This window comes from Chelonoidis abingdonii, chromosome 24 (assembly GCF_003597395.2).
Source record: "Chelonoidis abingdonii isolate Lonesome George chromosome 24, CheloAbing_2.0, whole genome shotgun sequence".
Lineage (NCBI taxonomy): Eukaryota > Metazoa > Chordata > Testudines > Testudinidae > Chelonoidis > Chelonoidis abingdonii.
The window spans coordinates 5,873,530-5,885,709 of record NC_133792.1 but is presented as its reverse complement, the minus strand read 5'-3'; the positions used below and the strand labels follow the sequence as shown (position 1 = coordinate 5,885,709).

The window sequence follows — 12,180 nt, the reverse complement described above, 5'->3', positions numbered from 1 at the left end:
AGGATGCCCATTCCCCACTCCATCGCTGAGAGGGGGAACCAATTCCCCCCAGCAGGGCCAGAGGCCCAGCAGCCAGGACTTGCTTTGGTACTGTTGGTGGTGCTGACGTGACCCACACGCCGGCAGGAAGCAGAGGGGTGGGTGCTGCAGGGATCTGCTCTGGGTTGCAGCTACCTGAGGACTGTGATAATCTGGAAAGGACCTGTGCTGGTGTAGGGCAGGCAGGGAGACGGTGCTGCCAAGCAAGCCCTAGCTGTGACGCAGCCTTCCCCACAGCTACTGAACTGCCATGCAGCCAGCCCTCTCCACCGCAGCCAGCCTTCTTCCCCCTACACACTGCAGCCAGTCCTCCTCCCCGCGCCCCACGCCGCAGCCAGCCCTCTTTTCCCCCCTCCCCCCAACTCCAGGACCATGCAGTCAGCCCTCTTCCCCCCCTTCGACCACAGCCAGTCCTCTTCCCGCCCCCGGCCGCAGCCAGTCCTCTTCCCCACCACCCCCCAACTCCAGGACCATGCAGCCAGCCCTTTTCCCTCCCAATGCCAAGGCAGCTAGTCTCCCCATCACACCACCACACAGCCTTCCCCCCCCGCACCCAGCCACACTGTCACGCAGTGAGCACTCTTCCTGTCCCTCCCCAGCCCCATCACACACCCGACCCTCTTCCTGTCCCCCCACACCTCCGCCTCCGCAGCCTTCTCCCTGATCCCTCAGACAAGCGCAGGGCAGGGGAGTCTCAGTGCTCATGAGTGACACGAGTCAGACGGTCTCAGCTGTTTCCTTTCCGAGACCCACAGTCAGGCAGGGCATGCGGGGGGCAGCGTTTGTTTTCCCCAGGTTTTAGTGCCTCTGGGAGTCCCTTACAGAGCTGAAATAAGGCCGGCCCAGCCTCCCTGGGGAGTCCTGGCTCCGAGCGTAACGACAGAAGCAGGGGACTGGCTGGAGACCCAGGCAGGCAGCAGAGCCACGCAGCAAGAGGTGTCCTGGGCTGGAGAGCTGTCCGTTTGGCGAGTACAGGACGATAAATGGCCACTCCAGCACTCCTCAGCTTGCAACATCCCAGGCGTTCCACTGCCCCCATGAACCTTCCCCTGCTCCCGCCACCTCCCTGACTCCAGGGTCAGGATCTCCCTCAGGGAGCGTGCCCCAGCTCAAACCCTCTCATGCATTCCCCCCTCACACCACCTCCCGACCCACATCTCCCTCCTCACCTCCAGCTGGAGAATCTTTTCTCCAGTGCTGAACTGGTCCCAGGGCTCTCTCTCGTGGGCGTTGTCCGCCGAAGCAGGCGAGGAGCCGAAAAACAGGCGATAGACCTGCAAGGGGAGAGCGCGGGGACAGACTATCCTCATCTGCAGGGACAGCCATGGGAGGGGTTGCTGAGACCTGGGAGGGGTGTGTGTATGTGTGTGGGTCATCTAACCCACCAGGCCAACGCAGAGCAAGAGCTAGTAGCTGGAACCTGAAGCGATGCAAACTCAGACTAGAAGTTGGGGGGGAAGGGTCAGTAACCATCAGAACAACTGGCTGAGCACGAGGAGGAACCCGTTGTCGGCCATCTGTAAACCAAGCCGAGGTGTCTCCTGCCCTAGCTGAGCCTGACGTCCCTGGGCTGGATGCAGAAATCGGTAAGTGAAGCTCTGGCCGGAGCCGGGCATGGAGTCTGGCTGCTGGGAACCCTCTCCACTGCTGCTGCAGAACCAGCCCTTCTCCTGTCCGGCTTCCCAGCCCTGGGCTCGTTCCTGGGGCGTGCCCTTCTCCTGTCCGGCTAATCTGGTTGGCATGGATAGAGCCATGGGGCAGGAGGTCTCTGCCTACAGCTGTGAAGGAGAGATAAGTCTCAAGGAAGCGAAGGGGGAAGCCGGAGAGCAAGGCTCCAGAAGAGGCCAAGAAGCGTCTGTGACTCTCCAGCTGCCTGTGAACAAGCCACTGCACCACGGCGAGACCAATTCAGCCACTCCCAAACCAGAGTGGCCTTGGAACCCCATGCGCCAGCTTGCAGTGCCACCCAGTTCGGGGGCTACTCAAATGTGGCTTTCCAGCCATTTCCAAGCTCTCACGGACTTGATTCAAATTCACGAATTACGTGACCACCATGATCTGTGACAAGATCTCGGGCTTTGCCATGTTCCCTCGCCCTTGCCAGGGGTCCGAAAGCGACGGGAAGCACCACATATCACTGCCATAGCCCAGGGATCACACTGAGTAACCCCTGCGTGTCCCTGGTGCCCATGGCCATCGGTTGGCTAGATGAGTGCTGTGTGCCCGCCACAGATATTTTACAGCATCTGACAGAGAGGAGGCCTGAGCCTGACTCATCCAGTGCAACTCCCGCTGGCAGGCAGGTGTGGGTATTCAGCACCTGGCAGGATCGAGCCTTCTGTCCTTTCATGCCCTTCTGCCCCATGGCCGTGTGGCTGCGCTCCTCAGAGAGGGGTTCCCCGTGCAGGCACTTACCTCCTTGAGGTTGATGTTGGAGCCTAGCAGCAGCTGGGCCGTCTCGTTGGGCAAGGAGAGGTTCCGAGCGAGGAAGCGATGAAGTTCACTCTGGTCCTTCACCACGGAGCCCAGCGTGAAGCCGGACGCTGGCGGGGAGCAAGGGAAACACTGCGACGTTAGAGGCTTGTGCTGCCCCCGCCCAACATGTGGGCTGGGGCTGGGTACTGCTCGGCTGTGCGGGGGGATTTCACACTTGGGTCCACCCGAGCTGAATCCTGAGAGCTGGTGGCACTGGGCACGCCAAGAGAGCAGGTGGGGCTCTAAGACGTGCTAGCTAGCAGGTGTGAAACCCTCACCTAGGCTTTAGCCCCTTTCAAAAGGTAATCACTGACCATGGCCAGTTCTAGGCGCCCCTTTAGGACTGAGCATGCCAGGTGCTCTGTGTCCACAGCCCCACCCCAGTACAATGGGGTCCTGGTCTGTGGCCGGGATGCCTCGGTGCTACCATAATACACCTAATAAACAACAATCCCAATATAAATGCCATCACTTTTGCCTGCAGCCGGTGCTGTTTTACAGGTTGTTTGTCAATGCATGGGCTAAGCACACCTCATACACCTGGCCTGGGCAGGCAGCAATGCCCCAGGGACCTGGGAACCAGGGCCTGAGGTGAGTAGAGCACAGTAGCACCATGCCACTCACACAGGGAGGCTGTCACACAGGGAAGCGCCTCCGAGATGCTTTGTTCAGACAAGGATCCTCAGTTCCCCTTTCCTTTGCTCTGTGCAAGCGAAATGTTCCCTGGAATGGCCGCAGGGAGGGTACGAGCCACGGGCACTGGGGTCAACCCTCAGCCCATCTAACTCTGCATGAATGGGGGACACAGACACAACCCCATGTGGCTTATGTGACCAGCCCCTAGGCACGAAGAACGAGTCATGTCTCCTCGACAGCAGCTGTGACAGCCCCTCATGAGAAGCCAGCGGCCGGGACGCCACCACTGGGACAGAGGCTGATCTGCAAGAGGACATTTAGCTGCCCATGGTTTGCCCAGCCCATGGGGCCAGACTGACCTGGAAGGCTCAGTGGCGCAGGGTCAGTCAAACAGGTCTCAGGGAGAAGTGCCCCCGGTCTGGATCGGGGGGCGGAGGGGGGAAGGAGTGGATGCCAGCTCGTTAACTGCCGGCACTCAAGGCCCCAGTTTGCCCTGCAGGTTTAAAGGTCACCCTTCCAGACCTGCTGTGGACACGTGACAATCTGCTCGGCAGACCCTGTCCCGAGGCTTTGTTGCCACCACTACAGCCCCTCAAGCTCTCGCTTAGGCTCCAGGATCCACAACCAGGCCCAAGAGAGCGCAATGGGAGAAGCCCAAGTGTGGGCCACAGCTCAGGTCGGCAAGGACCCTGGCAGTGCAGCTGGCAGAGTGGGGCTCTCATCCAAGAGCAGGAGACACAAAACGATGCAGAGACGGCTGTGTCTCTATCCCAAACTGTAGGCAGCTTCCCGCACCAGGATGCAATGACAGCACTGCAGAAATGGGACCTGGCTCTGACACCCTGAGCTGCGGGGAGGCTCCGAGCCACCCAGACAGGGACCTGGACTCCATGCTGTGGGGCCATCCCCATGATGGCTCTGCGAATGGCAATGCTGCTATTTCCCAGGGTTCACCCAGCTCCTGCTGCCAGATCCCTGCCTGGGCCTGCCACACCCCAGTCAGCTGCCTCGGGGACGGTGGTGACTCATTAGTGGGGGCAGGTTAGGCCTGTGGCCCCGTCCCTACCTGCCCGGCTGTCGAAGTGGGTCTCCATGGAGCTGGGCTCACTGTTGCTGAGGGACTCCAGCTGCCGCCGCAGGGACTCCAGCTCCTCCTCCAGCCCAGGGTGATTCGGGTCAAACAGGTTGCTCTCTTCCACCACCTCATTGAGCCGCTCCAGGAGCTGGGTCACGCTGAGGGAGAGCGGAGAGGAGGGGCCTTAGCACAACCAAGGATGGCCTGTGGGAGGGGGCACGTGGGGGGCAGTGCCCCTGCCAGGCACTGGCCAGGCTGATGACAAGGGGAATGCAAACGGGCTGCCAGGGTGAGGGTTATTGGTGGAGCAGGTGTGTCTTTGAGGGAGATCCCTCCTCCCCCAGGCACACAGCTACCCCCTACCCGCCTGCCCCTTTAACCCTGTCCCTGCCAGACACTGTGGGGCTGGGACTTGCGGGGCTGCAGAGCTCATCTCGAATTCAGCCAAGCCTCTGAGTCAGCAAGTGAAGCCAGCCAGCTGCCATGGACCCAGGTGGGCCTGTGGGCAACAGCTTAGCGCTCCAGCACCGTTCCAGCCCCGCTTGCTGGAGGCCCGCCTGCTCCCCCAGACCATCTGCCAGCCCTCCCAGAGCAACGACACTGCTCTCTGATCCCAGCGCAAGGCCAAGCAGCACTGACGAGAGGCTCACGCAGGGGGCATGGCCCAGTCTCATTCGGGGAAGGTGGGCACTGGGGAATTCTGGACAAGGAAATGAATGGAGGCAGGTGACAGCCGTGGCCACGTCCAGGGAGCTACGGCTCAGCTGCACAGATCCCAAAGGGAGGGAGGGATTTCATCCAGCTGGGAGCAGCTCAGACAGGACAAGTCTACAGAGAACTGGCTCTTCCCCTTGTCAGACACCTGGCACGAATCAGGCACATGGCGAGAGGGTCCCCTCCCCAATGTATTCCCAGGCTCCTGGACAAACCCAAACCCTGAGGACAGCGAATGGAGGGCAGTTCACAACCCAAAACCAATCCAACCCAAAAGGCACAGGCCGTCATGGGCCAGGAACGCACCGGGACTCAAGCACTACCCCAGTGCTGTGCCGGTGCACGCAGGCCAGGAACTGAAAGCGGTGGGTTTATTCTGTCTTCTCAGAGGAGAGGTAGGCAGCCAGGAACAAACAGCAGCAGAGGGTGAAAAATAAATCAGTGCTTCAGCCCCGATGAACAACTCTGCATTTCTGCAGGGCTGTCAGGCTGGGAATCTAGTGACTTAGAAAGAGGAACTGAATAATCCTGCCGGTGGGTAGGATCAGCGTTGCTTTGTAGAGGGGAAACAGGCACATGATGGGAAGTGACTTGGCCATGCCATGTTGCAGTCCTGCGCTTTTACCCTTTCTTCTCCCAGCTAGACAGAATGACCTTCAGCCATTTCGGTGTCCTTGTAAACCAGTAAGCAGCCAGCACGAGCAAGAGAGAGGGCATGTATTTGGACACGCACCTGCACTCAAAGCGGACCCAAGGCAAAGAGACAAGCCGTCAAGGAAGGGGATGGACTCACGTGGAATTGGAATACTGCAGGAATCCAAACTCATCTCTCTGGCCGTCAGGGCATAAGGACTGCATCACCGGCAGGATCCCAGCCGAGGTGAGAGGGGCTGCTGTGTAGAAAGCTGGAGCGGGAGAGAGACAGTGCAAGAGAGAGAGGAAAGATATAGGGGGACAGGGAAGCGGGGGGGACAGACACCCAGTTCAAAGAGAAGCATGAGTGTTGGATCAGTACGATTATTGGCTAGTACGTTATCTCCAAGTGGAAGGTCAGAGGGTAAAGGTCAGAGGTCACAGAGCCCCACTCTTTCATGTTAGCCTCTGTGAGGTGCCCAGTGGGTCTCCCCGGCCGGCATCCAGGAGCCAGTCCTGCTTTCTCCCCTGGACCCTGCATGGGGCAGCTGGTCCCGCCACAGGGCCCTTCTGTCGCAGGGCCAGGCCCCACAGCTGTGTGGGGCGCTACGCTCATCTCCAGTTCCCTGGGGCACTTTTACAGCCCCCTGGGTCCAGGCTGCAGGGGCCTGCCACCCTTCGCTGCCCTGAGCGCTCCCCATGCCCCCAGCTCCCAGAAAGCAGGGGGACCCCCGGGGAAGCTGCAAACCCAGCAGCTGTTCTGATCAGCCCAGTAGTGACTCTCAGATGAAGGGTTGATTTTCAGAAAGGTGGGAGGTGAAGGGGGCACAAGGTGAGAGCAGCCAGTGCTAGAAGCCCCTGGGGCACTTTTGAATGGGCCGCACCCCTGCCCGGCTCCCTCAATCTAGGGCTGGCTGAGGCGAAGCACAGGAGTTTTATTAGGAAGCAGAAATGACGAGGCAGGGAGGAGATAGCAGCTGGGATGAGAGCGTGTGAAGGGGGGTGAGGATGTTAACAAGTGACCTTTCCCTATAGCTCCACCGTCAGCCCCGGCTAGCAAAGAAACAGCCCTTCCCCACTTTGGGCCATTCTCCCAGCCCCACTGCTGCATCTCCCCAGGTTCCTGCCTCCTGCGATCGCTGCTCCCAGAACGAGCCAAATATTCCAAATTAAAATAGCAGAACCAGCATGCGGCTGGGAGTCAGCTAACGTGCCCCAGGAGGGGAGGGTGGTGAACCCAAGGAAGCCCACCAGGGACGCAGCTGGGCTTGGCTGTCATGCCCATGGCATGGCCCCACTGCTTCTGGGCCAGCCACAGGTGGAATGGAAGCACCCACATCCAAGGGTGCTGGGGCGAGTGGCATGCAGAAGCAGAGTCACCGGAGGGGTGAGGAAAACAGGCAGGGATCCAGAGGGGACTGTTCTAGTGACCAAGAGCTGCTAATAATCCTATCTCTGTGCTCACAAGGAGCAGGGTGGGCCTGTGTGCCAAGGTTGGGTGGGGGCTCCCATCTGAGCTGAGGTGTGTGGTGGGAGGAGATGGGGTCTGGTGGAGAGCCCCCTCCCAGGCACCCTGTGTGCTGGGCAGGGTGGGGAGACAGGGTCAGACACCGAGTCTCCTCCATCTCCAGTCACTCATCAGGACATCACATTGTCCTGCCGCTCAGTTACTCAGCAGCAAACTCCCACTGGAGGGGCCGTGGGAACTGGGGCTGGCCAGATACTCCAGTCCCAAACCCGGGCCTGGAGCAGCAGAGACAGGGCTCCATCGCAAACTATTCAGACAATTTAAATAAAAAACCCTAACTCCTGGCTTCTGTTCACTAATGTGGTTAGAGCCAAGAGTGGCTCTAAAACACCCCCTCCCGTCCCACCCCCACGGTGGAGCTAGGGCTGAACAAAGGTCTGTGTTCAGAAAGACACTGCAGAGAGGCAGGGACTGGTGAAGAGACACACACTGACGCAGATCCGTTAGCCTCGGGACAGACTGGGATTCGATAAGCCTGTGGGGCAAAGCAGTGAACCAGGTGGGACACAAGCCCACAGCAGGCTGGGGCGATGGGGAGCAGGGACAGAGTCATTTACGGCAGCCCTAGGAGGGAATCAGAAAGGGGCTTTGCACTGCAGAGGGAATAATGGGCGAATTCTGGGGGAGAGGGCCCCAGCTGCCCACCTGAAACAGCGCAGCTCAAACCTAGGGGTTAAACCTACTTGTGCCTGCACTGGGTCACAACAGCCTGGGCCAGGCACAAAGTGCATTGGAAGAAGTTTAAAAAAAAAAATCAAAGTATTTTACCTCTTGCGGGGGGGGGAGGGGGGGAGGGGGAGAGAGAGAGAGAGAGAGAGACTCGCCTGCCCACCCATCCATGTACGTACACCCACATGCACACAGGGCCCATCCCCACTATAAAAGCAATGCTATCGAGGTCCCAGTTACAACACAATTGTCCCCAGGCATGATTCCACTGGGGTTCAATCGTCCAGTATTAGTGGCATCTCCCCCCGTCCCGACGCCTTGCATAAAGCAGGCTGGCACACAGCCCTAGGACACTGTCTCGCACAGGTCAGCTCTGTCGAGGCTACAAGTAGGAGCCGTGCTATCTGCACGTCCAAAACAACCATGTGGTTACCAGGTCCCCCGTGGCAGCCACTGTCACGGTGTAGATGAACCCAGAGCGGGGTCTCCAGCTCCTCCCCCCAGACACACAAGGAAATGCGAGAGACAGGAAGAGTGCACTGCTTCTTACCCGGGTTAGAGCACAGTTTGCCCCAAGGGGGAACACAATGGGGCTGGAGGGGGGGGGGGGACCAGTTTCTCCCCCACTGCTCCCCCTCCTCCACAGCTGGGCCCCTGCTTTAACCCCTGCAGGACCCATGACCCAAGGGGCAGAACCTGTTCAACCCAGCCAAGCTCAGCAGTGACTGTTAAACTCAGGAAGGGGCCCGGCCATGTAATGGGGCCCAACAGAGACGGTGAGGAGCAGGGAATGAGAATTGTGGCCGAGTCAGGAGCCTGGGCTGACCACGGCACTGAGGCACTCCAGGAAAGATGGTGGGTCTATGGCACAACCCAGAATGGAGCCTCTGGCTGTGGTACACTGGGCAGGTTCCTTTTCACCAGTCCCCACGGGGGTGGGAGGAGGAGGAGGAGGGGTGAAGGCTCGAATTAAGTAAATGTGTGAGTCAAAGCAGCCAAGAAAGCCAGGCCACCATGGCTGCCGTTTCCGAGAATGCTTTGCCAAAGGGGAGAGTGGAAGCGCTAACCCAACCAACAACTTACAGACTGGAGCATGCAGTGGCAGTGTGGAGGAGAGGCAGACAGGGGAGTGATGATGGGGAAAGTAAAAAAAGAGAACGTGTGTGAGAGAGAAACAAAACAAAAAGCACAGGTCAGAGATGGGGACCTGGCGTGCGGGCAGTCACAGCCTGGCCGGGTGCTCCTCCTCGCCAGCACCAAAGGCTCTCCACGTGCAGAGATGGCTGAAACACAGGCTCAGGACACCATTACCCTCCGCCACGGCCTGCCCCACTCCCAGAGAGCCAGGGCATCGCACTGATGTGTCCCAGTCCCCCTTCCACTCTGCCCTACCCCTCCTCCTCCCCCACCCACCCAACCCCTATCAAGCCCTAGCAAAGGCTGCTTCATTTCCCCAGGCAGCAGTCAGGGGCTGAGCTCTCTGCTGGGGATGTGGGGTGGGGGGCCTGGAGGGAGTAGGGTGCTGGAATAGGGGGGAGCAGAGCCCGCTGGAACACATCTTCCATCCTGGGGTTCCTGGCTGGCCCCTCATTCTGCAGGAGGATGACCAGACAGCACAAGTGAAAAATTGGGACGGGGGGGGCGGGGGGGGCGGTAATAGAACCCTATATAAGAAAAAGACCCAAAAGTCAGGACTGTCCCTATAAAATCGGGACATCTGGTCACCCTATTCTGCAGCCACTGTTTCTGCCAGCTTCCCTCCCTCTCCCACAGCCTCCTCCCCTGGCAGAGGTGCCAATCCCTTCATCAAGGCACCTGCCAGCCTGATAATGGGGCAAGGAAGGACTTCCCTTGGGGGCTGCAGGGTCTCCTGCCCCTTCCTGTGAAGCCGCTAGAGCTGGCCGCTCACATCAACAGATGCTGGCCCCAAGGGAGCCCTGCTGTGAGCCAGGCAGGCAGTGCAGTCTAGTGGATAGGGCATTGGACTAGGAATCAGGACCCAGGTTCAGTTCTTGCCTTTCCCACTGACCCACTGTCTGACCCTTTCACCTCAGTTTCCCCTTTGTCTATTCAGAAGGGGCGCTCTGTCTGTGTAGCGCCTGGCACAATGGAGTCCCAATGGCATTCGGGGAGTCTAGACGCTAATATAACAATGATAAAACCCGGGCTGGCAATTCCTGTCTGCATGCCAGTCTTCACCCTCGTCCTGCTGGGATGGCAGAGCCTGTGGGGAGCTGCCCTGGTGCCTTGCAGCGCGGCATCCCTGGCCCGCCCGGGGGAGAGCCCTGGACTCTCACTGGAAGGGGGAATCTGCTGGAGCTCTCTTTTTCCATAGGGGGCCCCAGAAGCTCTTATCCATAGGGGCTGCTCCTTCAGTGCACCAGCCCTGGGGAATTGGAGCAGTGGACATGCTGCCACTTTACAAAGCCCACTGGAGTCAGGCTCTGTTCCTGGGAAGAGCTAGCCTTAACTGCATGGTCCGACTGCACTGCAAGGTTAGCCCAGGTGAGCAGCTGGGTTAGCCTAGGCCAGGTGCGAGCAGCCACACTGCCCCGGCCTGCCCGAGTTGCTGCACTCCCCTGCGTGGGGCTAGGACACCTGGGTTTCCCACCCAGGCCTCCCTGTGAGCCCCCTCCCTGCCCAGTGCCCGAGCCCTCCCCCGGAGTGTTCTCTAAAGGAAGGATCTGCTTGGCTGAGAGGGAAGCGGTGGCTGGGGGTCTGTGCTATCACTGGGGGGAATTTCCCTGTCTCACCCCCCAGGCCTTCCACTTCTCTCCCACACGCCTCCCCTAGAAGGCAGGGCATTGCCCTCCAGAGTGTCCCGGCACCATTCCCACAGCCCACACTCACCTTCCTTCACGGGGATGGTGGGCTTCTTCTGCCGCAGCCCCAGGAGGATGAAGAAGAGGACCAAGGGGATGAAGATCTCGAAGGCCAGCACCCACTGAGGACAAGACAAAAAGCACAGGTGACCGTGAGGTTCAGGGTGGTTTTCTGCCCCCCACTTCCCATAGGATCCATCCAATCAGCACAGACTTTGCTCAGTTTCTTGGGGACCAAATTGCTCTGTTTACTGAGATCGCTCCCCAGTGCGCACACTCCCAGTGAGATCCCACTGACCTCCCTGAACCAACAGCAGCCAGGGAGCAGGAGAGGAGACATAAGCCAAACGTCTCAACACCAGGGCATCCAGGCCTATATGCATGCAGGCAGGCAGCTTAGGGGAGCAGGGCCCAGACCCTCAGAAGTATTTAGGACAGAGGTGAGCAAACTACGGCCCGTGGGCCACATCCCCACTCCAGCTGTGGGGAGCAGGGTCAGAGGCCACTTCTAGCAGCTCCCAGAAGCAGCAGCATGGCCTCCCTCTGGCTCTTACGCATAGGGGCAGCCAGGGGGCTCCACACACCACCCCCACCCCAAGCGCCGCCCTGCCAGCTCCCATTTGCTGGGAACTGCGGCCAATGGGAGCTGCAGGGGCAGCGCCTGTGGATGGGGCAGCACACAGAGCTGCCTGGCCGTGCAGGAGCCGGACGGGGGACACGCCACTACTTCCGGGAGCTGCTTGACGTAAGAGCCACCTGGAGCCTACACTCCTGAGCACCCCCCTGTACCCCAACCCCCTGCCTCAGTCCTTATCCCCCTCCCACCCTCTGAACCCCTCAGTCCCAACGCGGAGCACCCTCCTGCACCCCAAACTCCCCATCCCAGAGCCTACACCCCCAGCCAGACCCCTCATTCCGCCCCCATGCCCCAGTTCTCTGCCCCAGCCCAGAGCCCCCTCCCACACACTCCTCATTTCTGGCCCCACCCCAGAGCCTTCACCCCCTCCTGCATCCCAACCCCAATTTCATGAGCATTCATGGCCTGACATACAATTTCTATACCCAAATGTGGCCTTTGGGCCAAAAAGTTTGCCCACCCCTGATTTAGGATATTGAAACCACTGGGAGTTAAGTACTTAAATACCTTTGAGGTTCTGAACCTAGGTACCTTTCACCCGCTGGATGGAGACCAGACATCAAATCCACCTTGGATCACAAGTGACATGAATTTGGGGGACCTCAGCTTAGTGCCTGTGGATATTCATCAGCATCCTAACACCTGCCCCCCACCCACTACGAGAACTGAAGTATCAGAGGGGCTGCGGGTCATGATTGAGGGACACTGGCAGAGATGGGAGTTGGGGAGCAGGGAGCCCAGGGCTAGGACAGCAGGGGGCTGCGGATGAGAATTGAGGGGCACCGCCGACCGGGGAGGGCGGGGGGCAGGGAGCCCAGGGCTGGGACAGCAGGGGGCTGCGGGTGAGAATTTTGGGGCAGCGGCCGAGCTGGGGAGTGGCAGGGAGCCCGTGGCTAGGATAGCAGAGGAGCTTGCGAGTCAGGACTAAGGGACATTAGCAGAGATGGGGGGG

The 12,180-nt window shown here is 59.7% G+C and overlaps 1 protein-coding gene across 3 annotated transcripts in view; it reads right to left on the bottom strand.

The window, feature by feature from the left end:
• ABCA2 (ATP binding cassette subfamily A member 2) overlaps positions 1–12,180 on the bottom strand; it is a 118,236-nt gene that overhangs the window by 58,603 nt on the left and 47,453 nt on the right. For all 3 annotated transcript variants that reach the window (XM_032780148.2, XM_075060484.1, XM_075060485.1), the window contains exons 2-6: positions 10,620–10,713; positions 5,733–5,844; positions 4,217–4,383; positions 2,455–2,582; positions 1,209–1,313 (exon numbers count right to left, since the gene is read on the bottom strand). In XM_032780148.2, coding sequence (XP_032636039.1) covers positions 1,209–1,313; positions 2,455–2,582; positions 4,217–4,383; positions 5,733–5,844; positions 10,620–10,713 — 606 coding nt within the window. The remainder of the gene's footprint in view (positions 1–1,208; positions 1,314–2,454; positions 2,583–4,216; positions 4,384–5,732; positions 5,845–10,619; positions 10,714–12,180) is intronic.